The sequence below is a fragment of the Coregonus lavaretus genome (assembly GCF_964263955.1).
Source record: "Coregonus lavaretus genome assembly, contig: SUPER_35_unloc_3, whole genome shotgun sequence".
Taxonomy (NCBI): Eukaryota; Metazoa; Chordata; class Actinopteri; order Salmoniformes; family Salmonidae; genus Coregonus; species Coregonus lavaretus.
In genome coordinates this window covers 1,729,263-1,747,444 of record NW_028167179.1, presented here as the reverse complement: position 1 = coordinate 1,747,444, position 18,182 = coordinate 1,729,263, and the positions used below count along the sequence as shown (strand labels likewise).

The 18,182-nt window shown below is 40.0% G+C and overlaps 1 protein-coding gene across 2 annotated transcripts; it reads right to left on the bottom strand.

Annotated features, from left to right (window-relative positions):
* Window positions 1–13,247: 13,247 nt before the first annotated feature.
* LOC311110357 (uncharacterized protein) lies at window positions 13,248–17,919 on the bottom strand. 2 transcript variants are annotated; one of them, XM_084188903.1, is made up of 5 exons: window positions 17,465–17,919; window positions 16,979–17,109; window positions 16,059–16,247; window positions 13,981–14,136; window positions 13,248–13,776 (listed from the first exon to the last, which is right to left on the bottom strand). In XM_084188903.1, the coding sequence occupies exons 1-5, from the start codon at window positions 17,709–17,711 to the stop codon at window positions 13,663–13,665; spliced, it is 837 nt and encodes a 278-aa protein (XP_084045029.1). In that variant the 5' UTR covers window positions 17,712–17,919; the 3' UTR covers window positions 13,248–13,662. The 2 variants fall into 2 exon arrangements, with proteins under 2 accessions (XP_084045029.1, XP_084045028.1); XM_084188902.1 differs by lacking the exons at window positions 13,248–13,776; window positions 13,981–14,136 and having other exon boundaries at window positions 14,669–16,247.
* Between the last annotated feature and the right edge of the window lie 263 nt (window positions 17,920–18,182).

The following is an 18,182-nucleotide window of genomic DNA, read 5'->3' as shown; positions in this document are numbered from 1 at the left end:
TCAGTACTTTGTTCCGTTCATCTTTGCCTCGATCCTGACTAGTCTCCTAGTCCCTGCTGCTGAAACACATCCCCACAGCATGATGCTGCCATCACCATGCTTCACCGTAGGGATGATGCCAAGTTTCCTCCAGATGTGACGCTTGGCATTCAGGCCGAAGAGTTAAATCTTGGTTTCATCAGACCAGAGAATCTTGTTTCTCATGGTCTGAGAGTCTTTAGGTGCCTTTTGGCAAACTCCAAGCGGGCAGTCATGTGCCTTTTAATGAGGAGTGGCTTCCGTCTGGCCACTCTACCATAAAGACCTGATTGGTGGAGTGCTGCAGAGATGGTTTACCTTCTGGAAGGTTCTCCCATCTCCACAGAGGAACTCTAGAGCTCTGTCAGAGTGACCATCTGGTTCTTGGTCACCTCCCTGACCAAGACGCTTCTCCCCCGATTGCTCAGTTTGGCCGGGCGGCCAGCTCTAGGAAGAGTCTTGGTGGTTCCAAACTTCTTCCATTTAAGAATGATGGATGCCACTGTGTTCTTGGGGACCTTCAATGCTGCAGAAATATTTTAGTACCCTTGCTCTGACATGCACTGTCAACTGTGGGACCTTATATCGACAGGTGTGTGCCTTTCCAAATCATGTCCATTCAATTGAATTTACCACAGGTGGACTCCAATCAAGTTGTAGAAACATCTCAAGGATGATCAATGGAAACATGATGCACCTGAGCTCAGTTTCGAGTCTCATAGCAAAAGGTCTGAATACTTATGTAAATAAGGTATTTCTGTTTTATATTTTTAATACATTTGCAAAAATTTCTAAAAAACCTGTTTTCGCTTTGTCGTTATGGGGTATTGTGTGTAGATTGATTAGGATTTTTTTATTTAATCCATTTTAGAATAAGGCTGTAACGTAACAAAATGGGAAAAAGTCTAGGGGTCTGAATACTTTCCGAAGGCATTGTATGTATGGTCACTTCTATCCAAGTTTCCTAACAGTCTTCCAAAATGCCTCTACCCGTATTTGAAGATTTTTCACACACACACACACGCACACGCACACACACACACACACACACACACACACACACACACACACACACACACAGTTTTGTTACTTTGAATTCATGATTAAACATAATTTAAACAAAATGCACCGATATATCTGGATGATACTAGTACATTGTGTCCAAACTCAAATGGCAAAGTGTTTACATTGATACGTTATCATACTAGCTATACATACTCACACTTTCATACTCACATTCACACATGAACCACACCTTCAACAGGTCTGATCACATACAAGGTTTGGCCTCATCTCCCTCACAATGGAGAGGCAATTGAGTAGTCTACTTCCTTACATTAAACTAGGCATAGCTCCGGTGCTGATGTGCTCTCCAATTCTTGCCCACAAACTGTCTCTACCTTTGTCTCTCTTGCACCTTATCTCTCTCTATTTTATCTGTTTATATGTAGCCTATCTTCCTTGGTCATCCTGTGATAGAGACAGAGATAAGATTGTATGGGAGAGAACCCTGTTCTTAGACTTAAACCAGTACTGTAGAACATAACGTGTATATAATAAGTATAGTATTAATGGCAGTGTAGCCTAGGTTGCCTCTGGCTATGTCAGAGGGAATGTTTCTGTACTTGTATCAGTACATTTTAGGCTACTAACATAGACCTAACTATTATTGTAAATGTGTGTGTTTACCTTTTGTTATAATAACCTATTTTCAATACAAATGATAGGACTGACTGAAAAACTGACTTTATAGGCTCGGTTGTAATTAATTACATTTGAAAGCCCACAACAGCATTGCTGTTAGATAGCTCCATGTATTTAGTTACCTGTACGAAATTAATAATACCCTAAAACTTTTATTAGCTGTATTGCTAGCTTTATTCAAAATAGCACAACATACCTGCCAGGCTACAAGTCCGCTCTCCCGCGCTGCCTCTCTTTACGCGAAAATCGTCATGCAGACTTCATGGAGATTCCGCGCACTGGATAATTAATACTGAGGTATTAATTTGTGATACCTTATTAGGCTAAAAACTGTGTTTACTCGTTCATTCGTGTCCGTCAACCACTGAAAGCATAAATGTGCCAAACTTTGTCTGCCTCTTCTTATTCATTTGGTGAAATTTCAACCAGGCTCTGTCTTCTCTGCTTCCCACCTCTCCTTATGCACTTCTCAAATCTCACTCTCTCTCAGTCTCACAACAAGAGGATCATGGTGGTGTCTCGTTTCCCTTAGCAACCAGTTGCTATAGTAATATTCCTAGGTAATTCAAAGTGTTATAGTATGTTGATGATGACAATGAAGAGTCCAGATGAACGACCAAAATAGTTAGATTAGACTGGTTATTAAATCAAACACATTCATTTTACAATAATAGACCCCTAACCTCAGAAGAAACGTCTCTTATAAACATCTGTGTGCAGTTGCAGGTGGTAGCCTACTCAAAAATAGAGAGAAAATTCAGGAAAAAATATTAAATCCACTTTTTGCACAGTGCAAGGAGATTCCTCATCATCTTAGCTGCTGCAAGTCTCGTATTTCCCAACATCTTTGCAGAAACTAGTCGTTTCTATGAGAAGCGTCTGTGGCCACTTGTAGAAGTAGCCTAAATGACATCACACAGTGTGACCAAAACAAAGATCTACACAAATGCAAGAGGCATTTCTCACTCAATACAAAAAGTGGATTTAATATTGTTAGGATATACTGGCTTTGATTCAGTTAGTCTCCTGGAAGGAGAAGAGGCACTGTGTAGTTCGCTGTGTTCAATGAAATAGGCTACCAGAGAGAGGACTTGAGGATATTTTAGTTAAATTATGTCCACTAGGCCTAATTACCCTGAATGTGTCTTTCCCCAGTATGGTCTTCCATACTGGGGAAAGGTATTGCAGTGGAGGTGTGGTGTCTAAGGAATTTATGACTTTGCTATCGTTTGCAAATGGTATCTTGGAGGATGTTGATTCAGCTTAGGGAAGCATCTGGGGAGCAGTTTTATAGGGGCACCCCATAAAACAGAGGAAGTCTGTTGTGTGGAGTCATGGGATTGGTCTCTAGGGGAAACCACCCATATCATGGTAAAGATTATAAATACTTGGTTGAGACAAAGGAGGACAGAACAACATATTATTTTGGGTCGTTGTTCTCCAGATGCCTGCAGATGTCTGTAAACTTACGCAGAAATCTTGTGATATAAATAAACCTTTATAATCAAAGTACAGTGTAAGCGGACTCCTTGTTCTCACAGCAAAGATTAGCATCATTATTTAGAAACAACAGAATGGCGACGAGGAACGTTTGGGGCGTGATGCGTCTCTCCAGTGTTCCATTCATGAGCTGCGAAGTGACTCCCCATGCTCAAGATGCCGGCTCATAAGGTGAGATTTCTCACAAGTTTGTGTGTTGATTGGTTCGCTTGCTTATGAGGGTGTGTGCGCTGGAGAGATGTACCGTTGTACTTATGTGTGGAAGTTTTGCTGTTATTTGCTGTGGGATAGGAGTCCGTTCTAAAATTATAAATGTGTTTACGCTGGTAACAACGCAAACAGGGGGGGAGTTTCTATAACTATTGAAGAATAGAATGAAGGAATAAGGCCAAGGAAAATGTATACAAATTAGGACATTGCGAATCTATGGAAGCCCTCTAACGAGGCGATCATTAGGAAGGGCCGAAAAATCCTAAAAGCACGTTAGGTGAATTTAGGTAAGTCCCGGGGACTTTGGGTTGTGGTATATATATATATATATTCGGTTGCAAGTTACCGCTCAACTTATAGTTGACGAAGTATATGATTGATGTAACCGCTCATCGAATGTCCGCGAACTCGTGGTAGCAGAAATGTAGGAACAATGGAAATATACGGCGCAATGGAGGTAGCATACTGCCTTAGGGGTCCATAGGATTGGGAAAAGCCTCTTAAACTGTATGTGTATGTGTGTAGAAGAGAGTAGGATTTGTGTTCGATGTTTTATGTTGGTTTGTGAGTTCTGTTAAGTGTTACTGTTTGTCTATGGGGGAAAAGAGAGGAAGTACAGCGGGACTGTCTACTTTCTGTTGTCTAGCTGGGAGAGAGCTGGGAGAGAGCTCCCTCCACTCTGAAATCGCACTGGTGAATGTACTACGCATGCGTGTGATTTTGTGGGTTTGGAGTTACGTGGAGCGAATGTGCCGCTCCTCTGCCTGCACTGAGTTGCTGGGAGACGCAGACTCGGAGCAGACAGGGAGTGGGGGAGATTTGAACACGAATAGAATGTTCTGTTTGTTAAATTGGCTGTTGCTTAATGATGAAACTATTTGTTGAGATCTATTGAATTGATAAATGAGAGAGATATGTTGACGGATTAAAAATAAAAATTAAATGAAATAAAAAAATAAAATAAAATGTTATTGAGCTATTTATACTATTCCTGAGTTAAGTTGTTTGCTTATTTCTTAGAGCGAATGTGAACAGAGGGGTATTGAATGGTTGAAATAACCCAGTGAGTGCATAAACTACTAAATTATTGTCTGTTTCTTTGTTCTTCTGTGATATGAGAGACGATAAGAAGGAGGAGACAGAGAGAGAGAGGAAGTGCTGACGAGTGCATCATGTGACAGAGTGTGCTGCAACGGATCAAGTCAAATCAAGGCTAGTACTGTTCTATTCACAAAACGTACCTTCCCATAGAGGATATTTTGGGTGCCTAGCATATTTGATGTTATGACAATTTGACAAGGACTTAGCAACAGTCTGATCAATTGATGTAATTAAGAATTGTATTTTGGAGTTTTTGTGCATGAGTGGGTTTGATTAGAGTTGAGTGGGGAAATCGAGTACTGACATTATTCTGCAAAATTAAGGTAATAGGGTGCTTATTAAGCAATGGGGTTTGTGAGTACTGTAGTGTTGCAGGATTAGAGGTCTTTATTTTTTGGATTGCTCTGAAGTTGACTACTTTCATTTACTTTTCCTGATCGGATGTGGTAAGATTGCCACTAATCAATAATTTGGTAAAATAAAATAAAATAAAATAAATTGATACAAATAAATAAATTGATGAATAAATTAATTGATTAATTAATTAATTTGGGGAAGAAAAAAAGAAAAGAAAAAAATGAGGGAACAATAAGCTACATAGTCTAAAATAATGAAATAATTTACAATAAAGGATTATAAAAGAGTTGTTACAAGGGGGGAAAAGGACATAAAAACTATGAAAGTAATTACTCCTGTTGATGTAGTAGAAAATAGTAATCCTCTAGTTAATGGTATTGCAAGGTTATTTGGAAAATTGAATAAACGTTGGCCTGACATTGAACAACCATGGGCAGTGGAAGGGACTCTTAACCCTGACGTCCTCAACATAATGAAAGTGCTTCTGTCAATTCATAAGGCAGATCAAAAGAAGGGGAAAAAAAGGGAACATCGTAAAGAAAAGAGACAAAGAGAGCTGGATGTTCTTAAGCTGTTTGAAAATGAAGGACAAAAACTGATGGAAGATACCAACGATAAAAGAAACAAAGGTATAGAGAAGTGAAGGTGACAGAAAAACTAATGACAGAAGTCAGTACACCTTTCTCACATACGGATTCAGCAAAAAGACCCCCACCTTATGAGAAAGAAGTAGAGTTTAAGGACGTCTATCCTCAGCTTCCAGTGATCATTCAGGAGGGTGATTATTGCATCAGAGATGAAGATGAACTAATAATAAAGAGAGGACAAGCAGAAACGACCATAAAGATGAATCCAAACTCCAAAATTAAGAAGAAAATGAGACGTCTGGAAACTAAGGGTGGAGTGAGGTTCAGGAGGATGGAACTTGAAGATGAAGATGATGATGATGATCAGAGTGATTGAGAAGAGATCATGGGTGGACATGACTCTGTGATCAGAAGGAAGTTGGCAAGAGAGGAAAGAAGAAGGATACTAGAGATTTGATCTCTGATGGAAGTTGAAGGAAGAAGAAGGATACTAGAGATTCGATCTCTGATGAAAGTGAAGATGGAGAAAGTGATAAAGATTTGGAGATTAAAGGTGCTTTATGTTCAGGAGGATTTTGTCCTACAATGATTAGCAAAGAAGAAATAGAAAGAGATATAGACCGATGCGTATCATGCCTGGATAAGGGGAATAATTTAGAAGAAGTAAGAGAACTGGAACAACAACTCAAGAAGCTGAAGATACAGAAGAAAAAACTGCTGAGAAAAGGATCCCAAGAATTGGAGAAAAAGTATACATTGAGGCCAAGGAAAGAGGGCACAAGTAAGAAGATGATGCAAGATGATATTCAGAGGACAGAACTTAGAATATAAGCCTTTGAAGAATACTGATATGTCAACAACTAGAAAGAACAGGACCAAGAAACTCTCAGAAAACTTGATGAAATACAACTGGGGGAGATTAAGAAGAAGAAGAAAAGCTTTGGTTATGAAGAATCAGTGTGCACCAAATCAACAATCACTGGCACAGCTTCAACTGAACAAGGTCAAATGCAATTGTACCAGCCACAATAGCGGTACCAGTTGTTTCATATCCATAGACAGTTTCTGGAAAGATAAAGAATTGGAGAGGAAGAGGACGAGAAGACTTAGAAAGAGGAAGAGGAGGAAGATTTTAGCCATACTTCCAACAATCTTGAGAAGTGTGTTATGATTGTGGACAGGTTGGCGACTTTGCCTGTGAGTGTAATGGGCCAGAAGGAAACATCAGAGGGAATTTCAGAGGAAGATACAGGAGCAAGTGAAGATCATCTGGAGGACAGGTGAACCCTTATAGGGGCCAGGAGCAAGGATTCTAGGGGTGCCTAGAAGATCCGAAAGGGGGGTGTCAGCTGGTAGCACCAGTTAGGGGAAAAAGATCCAACAATTGAGGTGAAAATAAACAACCGACCATTGGAAGTGATGGTGGATAACGGAAAGGCTTTTATCTGTGTTCAGCCTGAAGAGGTTACACATCTCACTATGTCAAATCAACTAATTAGGACAATCGGATTCGAGGGAGTAAAACAGCTGATTCCTCTTACGGAACCAATTGAGCTCTGCTATAAAAATCAAAAAATTACAATACCCATACTGGTATCAGAACATACACCTATTGCATTGTTGGGAAGAGATGCATTGTGGAAATTGAATTGTACAATCAGATGTACACCAGACGGCTGTCTGGTAGAAGTGCCAAAGGAAAAGGTTTACCAATTGTTAATGATGACAGAGATGGATTTGTCTACAGTATTCTGGATTGGAAATCTCAGTGAAGATTTTTAGGAGCCAGACCTCCTTGGAAGAATCAGTATCCATTGAAAGATGAAGCAATCCAATGGATTGAACCAGAAATTGAAGGACTTTCAAAAGCAGGTGTTTTGAAGACAAAATAAAAAATCCTTAGAGTAGGAATCAATTGTTGTTTTGGAGAGAAACCATGAGGGGTTGATAGTAGCGCCTCTGGACCTATTAGGTCTAATGATTTAGGAAGCTAGGGGTTAGCTAATGTTGCAAGGGGGGAGATTAGGATAAATATTAAAAAGGAGTAGGGTTTTTGGGAATAATATTTGCTTGAACAGATTGACTATATCATAGGAAGGTGCACAATCTGTCTGAAAAGTAATGTTTACAGGGGGTGACTGTTATTCTTGGTTACATTCCTACACCAAGAGGGGAATAAGATTTCAAACTAAGCTAAAAGATGCTCAGTCGTTTGCCACGTCTGTGTGTAAAGAAGTCATAAGCAGGTGGGGACTTCCCGATCACATATCCTCAAATTAGTGGGAAAGGAATTTGTGGATAAATCAGTTAAATGGTTTTTGAAAAGTTAGAAGAAAAGTCAGACTAAAAAGTTAAGAAAACTAGGGTTGAAGGAACTCTAGGACGGTCAGCTCAGCTTCAATGTAAGTGCACGAGAGAGAACAGTGGTGAAGGGAAATTTAGAGTTCAGTGGGAAGATAGATATGGCAGGAGTTTAGATCTGTTAGGAGCAGTTGCATTGAGAAAGTATGCGTTGTTGAATGATAAGAGAAGAATGAAGATTGAGGGTGATTGCAGTATCTATATTTACGATTCCCAGCAGGAAGATCAAGGTGATTATAAATGTATTTTTTATAATCAACAGTTTGAAAGTGAGGGATTAGAGTTGGGACTGAGAGTTAATGTAGTGACACTAGTGGTGATAGATGGAAATACAAGTAAAGAGTTCAAAGCTTTAGGGAAAATAGATGGATCAACAACAATAACATTAACACTTCAGTCTATTATAGCAACGGTGAGAAGCAATTCAACTCTTTCGACATTGATAGTTATTAATGCTTTAAATATATCACATTTGATTACAAGGGAGCCAATCGCTCCAGCACCAATTTTAGAGGAAAAGACTGTCATTAGGGTTAGGATGGGTGGTACAGCTCATCTTCCTTGTAGATGTGAGAGAAGGAATGTGTAGAGGTGATATTCCTCTCATGTGGAGAGATAATTATGGAGAAGAAGTGTTGTTATGAGGACCAGAAGTAGAAGCTGTGTCACCTAGTGAAAGGAAGTATATTTTGTACAACGATATGAAGTGGAAGAGGGTTATGAGTGATTGCTAACTTATTTTGAATAATGTTAGAGGGAAGATTAGGGAGAATACTATCATGGAGGTATAGGATGAGTTGTTTGATTTTGATGGAAGACAAGAAGATATATCTGATCAATACTGTTCGTTAGGGAAGAGAGAAACTAAATGGAAGGCATTTGGATTTAATTCTTCTGTTTGGAAATTAAAGATGGATGGGCAGGTAGGAATCTTTGGTTCCAGCAGTTAATTCATACTGTAAGATCAGTGAGGAATCTTGAGGGTCCATGTCTGTTGAGAATTCCAGCACTAGGAACATGGGGTTGAATCTTAGAGAAGGTAGCTCAACCTCTATAAAGTATGTGTCAATCTTATGCTTTATCATGGCTGTTGTATCAGCAACAATCATTAACAGATACAATAATGTCGTTGTCGAAGCATTTGTTTAGGCCTAGCTTTAAGTGTTCTTGGTTAAATGAATTACCCTATGTGAATTTGTTAGATGGGATGGAAAATTAGTTAACAGCGCTTCATGAAGCATTGGAGGTGAAACCAGTGAGGGGCTAAAAACAGTTTTTGTTAAAATAAAACATATGATGGAAAGATGATGTTTAGGGGAATATCAGATGGTGATGATTATATGATGACTTTGGGTAAGCATGAACATAAGGTTAGTAATGAGAAATATAATGTCACTTTTGATGTTTCATTTAGTAAGAAGAGCAGGACTTTGATGGTGAAAGATCAGCTTTTGCATTGTAATGTGGCTATTGGGAATTTTTGAAACATCTGGGGTTTGTGGTGAGAAAGAATATATTCTTACCCTATGGATGGAAAGGATGTTGTTACATGTCGACGTTGAAGCTTCCATATGAGGTTTTTACCATTAAAAGAGGGGAAGCACCGGACACTGATAAATCTGAGTCTAGGTTTGGAAATAGGGTGAAAAGGGACAGAGAGGAATTTCATAGTCTGGAAGCTCCAATTGGAGGATAAGTCTAGGAGAGAAGTGGGGACTTTTTCCATGGTATGGTGTAAATTTTGGGAAGATAACATAGATAATATTACCTATAATTTGAAGGGTTTTGCAAATGAAACGATAAGAGGGTTTAACCTTCTGTCAAGACTCAAAGGAGTATTGATGAATAGATATCAATTTTGAATATCCGATCATTTTTTCACGTTTTTAAATATTATGGTGATTTTAGTATTTTGTGATGAATCAAAGGGGGGAAATGGTATGAGATTCATTTTATATATCATTTTATATATCATTTTTAGTTGATAGTGATGTTTTAATTTGAATGTGTTGTTTTGCAAAAGATACTGTTTGGTCTTTTCTTTTCTTCCAGAAGCATATGGGGGAATGTGTAGAGGGGATTCAAATACTCAAACATGGACAATATGAAGGGACAATATGAATGGACTGGAGGAAGTGGAACAAGGAAGGTGTGGAAATGTTCAGATTCCATCATCGACGTTGCATTGGAAGTCGACACTGCTGAGGAGATGAAGTGTAGTGGACTACATTCCAGTGTCTGCAATGATATATAGACATATTTGCATGTGTAATACATAATTTGTGTCATATTCTTTCTGTATTAATTTTTGTAGAATGATATTTGTTGTTATTGGGTACATGTGGGGATCTCAGATGTTTTTATTTATTTCGTGGATGCTTAGGGATATTGGGTCTAGGCAGGGATAGAGAGAATCCACAGGAGGGTCCGATGGGTCGTCCAGCCTGAATGTGGACATTTTTGATTGTATTTTGTTTGCTGAGGCTTTCATGTGTATTCAAATTGCATCATAGTTTAAAATGCATTGATAAAGATTTATGAATTGATCTGGAGTACTTAGGTGGTTGCCTGGGGCAGAGGGGCCGTGAGAGAATTTTACTGTCTTGATTGATTGATGGATATTTGGAAAGAAAGATTATTATATTATATTATATTATTATATTATTATTATATTATTAAAGCTGCCAGACAGGTTTTTCGCTCTCACACTCCATAAAGATTTGTTCACATTTCATAGAAATGTATTTACACTCCATATAAAAATTTGTTTTTGGTTTATTGTTAAAGATACTCAATAAGAGAAATTGTTATTTGTCATAATCCTATTATTTTAGTTTTCGAGACTTAATTAGTCTGGAAGGGGGGAAATATGTGGTGTCTAAGGTTTTTGCAAATGGTATCTTGGAGGATGTTGATTCAGCTTAGGGAAGCATCTGGGGAGCAGTTTTATAGGGGCACCCCATAAAACAGAGGAAGTCTGTTGTGTGGAGTCATGGGATTGGTCTCTAGGGGAAACCACCCATATCATGGTAAAGATTATAAATACTTGGTTGAGACAAAGGAGGACAGAACAACATATTATTTTGGGTCGTTGTTCTCCAGATGCCTGCAGATGTCTGTAAACTTACGCTGAAATCTTGTGATATAAATAAACCTTTATAATCAAAGTACAGTGTAAGCGGACTCCTTGTTCTCACAGCAAAGATTAGCATCATTATTTAGAAACAACAGAGGTATTGCAGTGGAGGCTCTGGTGGTTGAAAATCAACACTATCCCTCCACCCCCTCCTGCGGCAGAATCAGCACCCTTGCTTGTGGAGATTATACTAGCAATGGAATGCTTTGATAAAGGATGACGGTATAGTAAGTAGCCTATTGTAAACTGTAACACATCTGACAAATTAGAGTAACATGCCATTTTATCAATAGGGACATCAAACTTTGTGCAATAGAGTACAGACTGTTTGGTTTAACAACGTTTCCAAAACTCCATACATAGGCTTTTTGTTTTGTTTTGAAATGTGTATGCCAGTAATAGCCTATGTTAATTTTATCACCAGCACTTTTGGAACCATACCACCAATGTAGCTATATAATCCAACCACCTTTATTCCTCAACCTGCCTTGATTCCCTTTGGTCAGAGTGATAACTGTCTTGATTCCTTTTGGTCAGAGTGACGACTGTCAATGCCTGCTGGAAGTTTCTAATTTTCACAGACTGACCAACCTTTTTAGATTGTTGGTCATGAAGATGTCCCTTTCTTAAAATGTTGTGGCTAAAGGAGGGTCGGGGAAGCGAACCCAGGTCACTGGCGCGAAAGACAAGCAGCCTACGCATTGCACCAACAGGGTAAACCAACTTAATGAGAATTGTCTTGTGGCTCACTGGCCCTTATTAGCGAGGATCACTATACTGCCGCCCCCATGCTTCGAGCCCTTTGACCACCAATATGTATCCTACAGTTTTTTAGAGAGACAATATCTTTGTGGGAGTCCTTCCTAATTAAAACCCTAACCAGCCGTAACATACGCATTAGATTTCTATTGTCTGCCATTTTCTGTCTTTTAGCCTCTAATTCGTTTTCTCTCCTGAAGAGGATTTGTGTTGGTCTACTGGTTTTCCTCAACATCCACCCTCTTTGGATTTCTTATTGTTGCCGGCTATACAGCCAGAGCTTGTGTGCTCGCCTAGGGTTTCTATTTTAGTCTATTTTAGGATTAGGGTTATGTTATGAAACGTGGGATACTAGGTCTGCATTATAAATATGAATTATCCAAATTATCAATCAACTGTAAAAACGTTCAGATACTGTTTAACCAGCAGAGCAGAAGTGCCAAGAGATGAGAAGAGTAGGCTATCTCAGCTGATAAAAAATAAAAACAACTATTTGAATTGTGTTTGAGTTCCATGCATGTTTGTTGAACGCTTTGACACCTTGAAAGTGAAAGTGAGAGTGGTTCAGTGAGTGGGCTCGGCCTAGAACATCAGGGAGCTGATGAACGCAGGAACGAACGTTCCTTTTCAGAACCATGGAGAGCGCACTGTGCATAGTGGCGCAGTCCCTTCTTCTACTCCTACTTAGAGCCATATGTATATTCTAAATTATTCTACTCCTACTGCTCTCTAAACCATGGTTCATAGTTCACCATTTTATAAACTCCCAAATCATCTCCAAAATTCAACTGAATTGATATCACTGTTGAGTGATTTTTAATCAGTTTGGTAAACATGTTCATCCCATTGTGACATTGCCAACCATGATGTATGGAAGCATTTGACGTATTAATGGATCCCTATAAAACCCTGTAATTCTAAGAATGTGTCAGATGGTTTTGAACTCGGTCAAAATCACTGCAGTTTGAAGGGCGATAATGAGTAGGCCTACATTCAGTACTTTGTTGACAGCGACCACGCTGAGATTCCTCCGCGAGCGGCCGCTTCTGTGTGCAGCTGGCCTGGTGCTTGCGACCGGTTCGGCTGTCTACTTTTATAGAAAATATTACGGCGTCGGTGAGGATGAACCGGCCACGGTGGAGAGCGTGTACCGTGTTGTCACGGTTGAGGAGGGTAAATTTACAGATTTTACAATGTCTAAATAGCAATACATACTGTTTATAGTACGGACTGAAACTATATTTAGCCTTCATCATGTCATCATTTGAGTCCCAAATGGCACCCTATACCCTATTCCCTATTTTTTACCAGGGCCAATAGTTATATGGTCAAAAGGCTCTGGTCAATAGTAGTTCACTAAATAGGGAATATGGTGCCATTTAGGACTCAAATAATGACATGATGATGGCTAGCAAAGCCCAGAGGAGATTTGATATTTTTTACAGTGTAGCCCTAGATGCTATGGAATTCCACTATTAACAACAACAAACGAACATGCTCCTCTGAAACCAAACCTTTGCTTTAGGTTTAATTGAACATATTGGTACATTATGCAGACACATAAATACAATGTGATATCACACAATATAAAATACAAATAAAATATAAGATCAGCCTAACTACATGGACAGATGTCTGGTGTCTTGCAGTATTTCTTAAACTTAGAGAAAATTATCCTTTATTGTTTATTAATAAAGATCATGAGCCCACCCTGGACCAGGAGGACCCAGTCCTTGTTCAGGTAATAATGTAGGCCTATCAATAGTCTGAGTACCGGTCTGTTTCTACTCTCTTGCCAATTCCATCGTGGCAATATGATATTTGCATAACAATCCAATAAGGTTGTGGGCAGAAAGCTGAAACAGACTGGCACCCAGGCTATAACAATACTGCTTCTGTAGCAGGATTGGTTCAATAACAATCTGACATTCAAACTGTAATTTTACTCACTCGAAAATTGATCCTTAGTTTGTAGATGAGGAGGTTGGCAGCGGCCCTGTCTGGCTTTAATCCCTTGGTCTGGACCTCTGTGGGTTCCCAGCTCTGTAAATACAACGATACTGATAATCTCTAGTTTTAAGACTAGTTTATGTAACTTAAACATAAACAATACGTTTTCTGAAGAACAATATGGAAATACATTTCTGTATAGTATTATTCATTATGATCTAAAAGGTAAAACTCTAGACACTGTGGATACGGGCCATGAACTAATACCATTCTAATAATAGTTCACAGTGGGCTCACCTCAGTGAGAATGTGTGTGGTCCTGTGCTGCTCAGCTAGGGGTTCAGGAGGAGGTGTAGTCTGGTTGTCTTCCATGACCATGGTCCCCTCAGGGTTCCCCAAACGCTTCTCACACCCCTCCTCCTTCACCAGCAGCACCTCTGGACCCTTCTCCTCCTGGGAGAGAGAGGTGATACAGATTACACAGACATACACTCCCTCAGATACGTACACATCAGAGGCGGCTGGTGGCACCTTAATTGAGGCCTATAGTGATGGCTGCAACGGACTAAATGGAATGGTATCAAACTCCTTTTCTAAATGGAATGGTATCAAATTCATTTTCTAAATGGAATGGTATCAAATTCCAGCCATTATTATGAGCCCTTCTCCCCTCAGCAGCCTCCACTGGTACACACGCACACACTGATAATAAACACACTTTAAACATGGAGTGTTTACCCATCCCCACATCGTTTGAGTCCTATACTGTAGTTACAGAATGACTTCATTGTTGTTAAACCCATCATGTTGAACATAAATATGATGTTGTGGGTAAAAATAAGTCAGCTATGATAAGTCAAAAGTAATCAAAAGACAAACCTGACTAAACTAATTTGACGTGTACAGTAGGTATATTTAGAATAGGGTGAGATCAGATGCGTTGTATACTAAAGAAGGTGTCAATGAAAGTCTTACAATGAAAATTCCCATTTTGTGTTTATTAAACATAAAGAAGTATTAAATACATTATATGAAAACCACACGTACACGCGGCAACAAAAAATCAGCATAAACTCGATAAACTGCGTTCATTTTCTCATTTAAAGTGTCTTGGAATTATTTTTTAGTAGTTGAATGGAAGTCATGAAACAGGCATTTGTGAACATTATAACCTACACAGTACAAACACAATATGTAACAGACTTTTTAGGCTTATATATGCCTTTTATCTCACACAATGTCTGGATGCAATATGCTACCCAGGAATATTCTACACTGAAATCTGTTACTCTTGTTATTCAAAATTGTTTTTAATGCAGGGTTTGATGTAAATGTCAGAAGCTATTGAGTGGAATGGTTACTTTCTATGTTATCGAGTGGAATGCTTTTTCTGCTGGTGTATGATAAGGTAGCTCCTCTCTGAAAACCTCTTCCCGCAGTGTGTACAGACTCTCTCCCATGTGGAGCTTCAGGTGCCTCTTCAGGTTGGACGAGTGTGAGAAACTGGCCCGGCACAGGTGGCAGCCGAACGGTTTCTCCCCCGTGTGGACCCTCTGGTGCCTCTTCAGGTCACCAGCCTGGGCAAAGCGCATGTGACACAGGGTACAGCTGAAGGGTTTCACCCCTGTGTGAAACCTCTGGTGGATCTCCACCTTCTGGAGGCAGCTGAAGCCTTTGTTACAGAACATGCAGAGGAACCGTTTCTCTTTACTATTGCCTGATGTGGCTCCCCCTCCCTGAGCCTGGGCTCTAGCCGTGTCATTTGAGTTCAATACCTGATCGAAAAGGACACGGCCGTGTGAATCGGAAGGCCCCATCGACGTGGACACTGGGTCGCGATCCCTGAACGCGTGTAAAGGGGAGTGGGTCGCGACATTTGGATTTGTCTCCAAGCTTTCCCTGTAATCTAAGTGTCCGTCTCCTAGGTGACTATCTGCATTCCATGTGGGAGGAACGTCGCCCTCCACTTTCACAGGCACTTCATCTATGACGAGACCCTCCCCTATCTCATCTAGGCACCCTTCAGAGTATACACTACTACTGTACCGGTTACATTCCCCTCTAGACAGATCAGTCTGTGTCTCTAAACCCAAGGGCATGTTGCCAGGGTCCATCTCTGTAGCGTAAGACAGATTATCAACACCAGTGTCTAATGTGTCACCATCACCATCTCCAAGAGAATTAACCATCCTCTGGCTCTGGTGAAATACGGGCAAATACTCTGAGCTGGTATCAGGAGGACAGCCCAGTGTCCCCAGCCCCAGTCTCTCTGGGTCTGATCTGTGGTCAGATCCTGTGTGTAAGAGCCTTTGTGTTACAGTTAAACTTTTGGTGTCTGTCTCTGACTTGAGGACGGCGTTCAGCGTTCCACTGACCTCCGTGATGCTGCGTCGGGACCTGGGCTGCGCTGGGGCGGCGAAGAGGTCCTCTGTGGCTACAGGGGGCACTCCAGACGCTGCTCCAGTCTGGATGTCTCTGCTGTGCCGTGGGTCCTCCTCTCCTTCAGTCCTCTCCTGCTTGACCAGAGACGATCCTCCATAACCTGCAGCCTCTGCATCTGCAGACTGACACAAGAAGAGAGGAGGTTATTACCGGTACATGAGTAGAATTGGATAACAACGTCGTAGGGAAGTCTCACAAGCTCCCATATCCTCCTGAGACTCAGCAATTCATTTTTGCCCTCTCTAATGGACATTCGTTTTTGATCTAAGGCCATACATGCCACTGTGTCAGGCCTATTGTACCTTTGAGAGGACATTCTGGGCGTTTCAATTATATCACGTGTGGGGGTGTCACATTCATACTTTTTTCTTTTTGGTTCTTCAAAATGGCTACCATCACAATTAGCACATTTTATGATAAGTGTATGCAATTATAATCAAATTGTTTATAATAGTTAAATATCTCAGGAATAGTTTGGTGAGTATTCAGAGCAGTATAATATTTTTTTCTCCAGATTAAATAAGACCTTGTTAATAAATGTCCTCTGTTCATATTTACTACCAATTGAGTCCTAATGGCCACTACAGTGCACATTTAATAAAACAAATCTATACAAATATTTGTTCACCTTTGTTTCTTTGTAACATGTTTTTGTTCACCCCAAACACTTGTTTGATGCAAAAAATATATAAATTGCAAAACCTTTTTTTGCTGACTCTCAGGAGGTTATGGCAAATAAATTAGGACTTACATGTAAGCAAGTCAATAGCTGAGGGGAGTCTTGCTGAAATAAACTGGTCACATTTTATTTACAAAGTAACTGTAATTTTTTATGCAACACTATTACACTAACCTCTATCACGATAACGTGCTGGGTTGAGGTTCCACTCCCATCATCAACAGTGATTGGTTGGTCATCTCTCCATGTATTGTGTCCCGCTGGCTTCACAAAGCTCCTGTGGCCTCCAGTGAGATGTCCTTCACCTGAGAGTGATTGGGGGGAAATAGGTGGTTAGGTTAGGTACTGTCAATGCTCAGCTGTATATTTATTTACACTGTCTAGAATTGGCGAGGATGTAAGGTAATACTTCGCAATTTCTTGATATACTGTTTATTAATCGATGTATTATGTTCCATGCATCTTGTTTTCATTGACTAAATAATAGGAAATTCAGTAAATCACGAATCTAGTTAGAATATGATAGTGTCTTTGCGCAAGATAGGTAAGTAATCAGGGGAATTATTACTTTCTATCCAAAACCCAATTCTGGGTAACACATCTGAACACATGTGCAGAGGGGAACCAGGCGACGCAGCCTCCGCCTCCTTCAAAATGTACCTCTTGACGTTCCTCGGTATCGGTCGACAATCTTGACACAACTAGGACGACTGGCGAGGACGCGTTCCCGTGCCACCTTCAGTTCCAATAGCTGTAGTTTCCTCCGCAATGCACTGTTTTCTTTCTGGCTTTGAGAAATTTCCAAACGAAACACTGCATAGTCGTCGTCTACGAGTTTACAGATATCTGCCACGGCTGCATTCGCTAGCACCTCCATGATAGAGGCTATTTGAGTGTGAAAAACCATACCGTTAGCAGTTATCGTTACCTAGATAACATCTATCAACCAAGTTCTGTCTCCAACGCGAATTAAAGTCTACATGGGGTAAGTATGTGATGCTGTTAAATTTGTCATATTTTGAGTTTCAACATGGTGTTAATAAACCTTTAAATAACAACAATAAAAGCGCTAACGTGGAAATTATTCTTGGTCACTGTTCACTTCCGTTTACACTGAAGAGAAAGGATGTTATTGGTTGGCGTCATAGCTCAAAGGGTATGCGCACTGTTCTTTGAAATACCGTACTGCTTATTACGTTACATATCAAATCTATTCGTGATCAGTATCTTTCAAGCTCAGAGCACACTTGTTTAGAAAGAACTGTGTGTTAGCAAGAACAGAGTAGAATATAATAAAATATAATGACTTTATTCCATCTACATCCCCTCTGTAAGGTAAATATGGAACTGTGCTTTATCTATCCTAGGTTTACTGTCT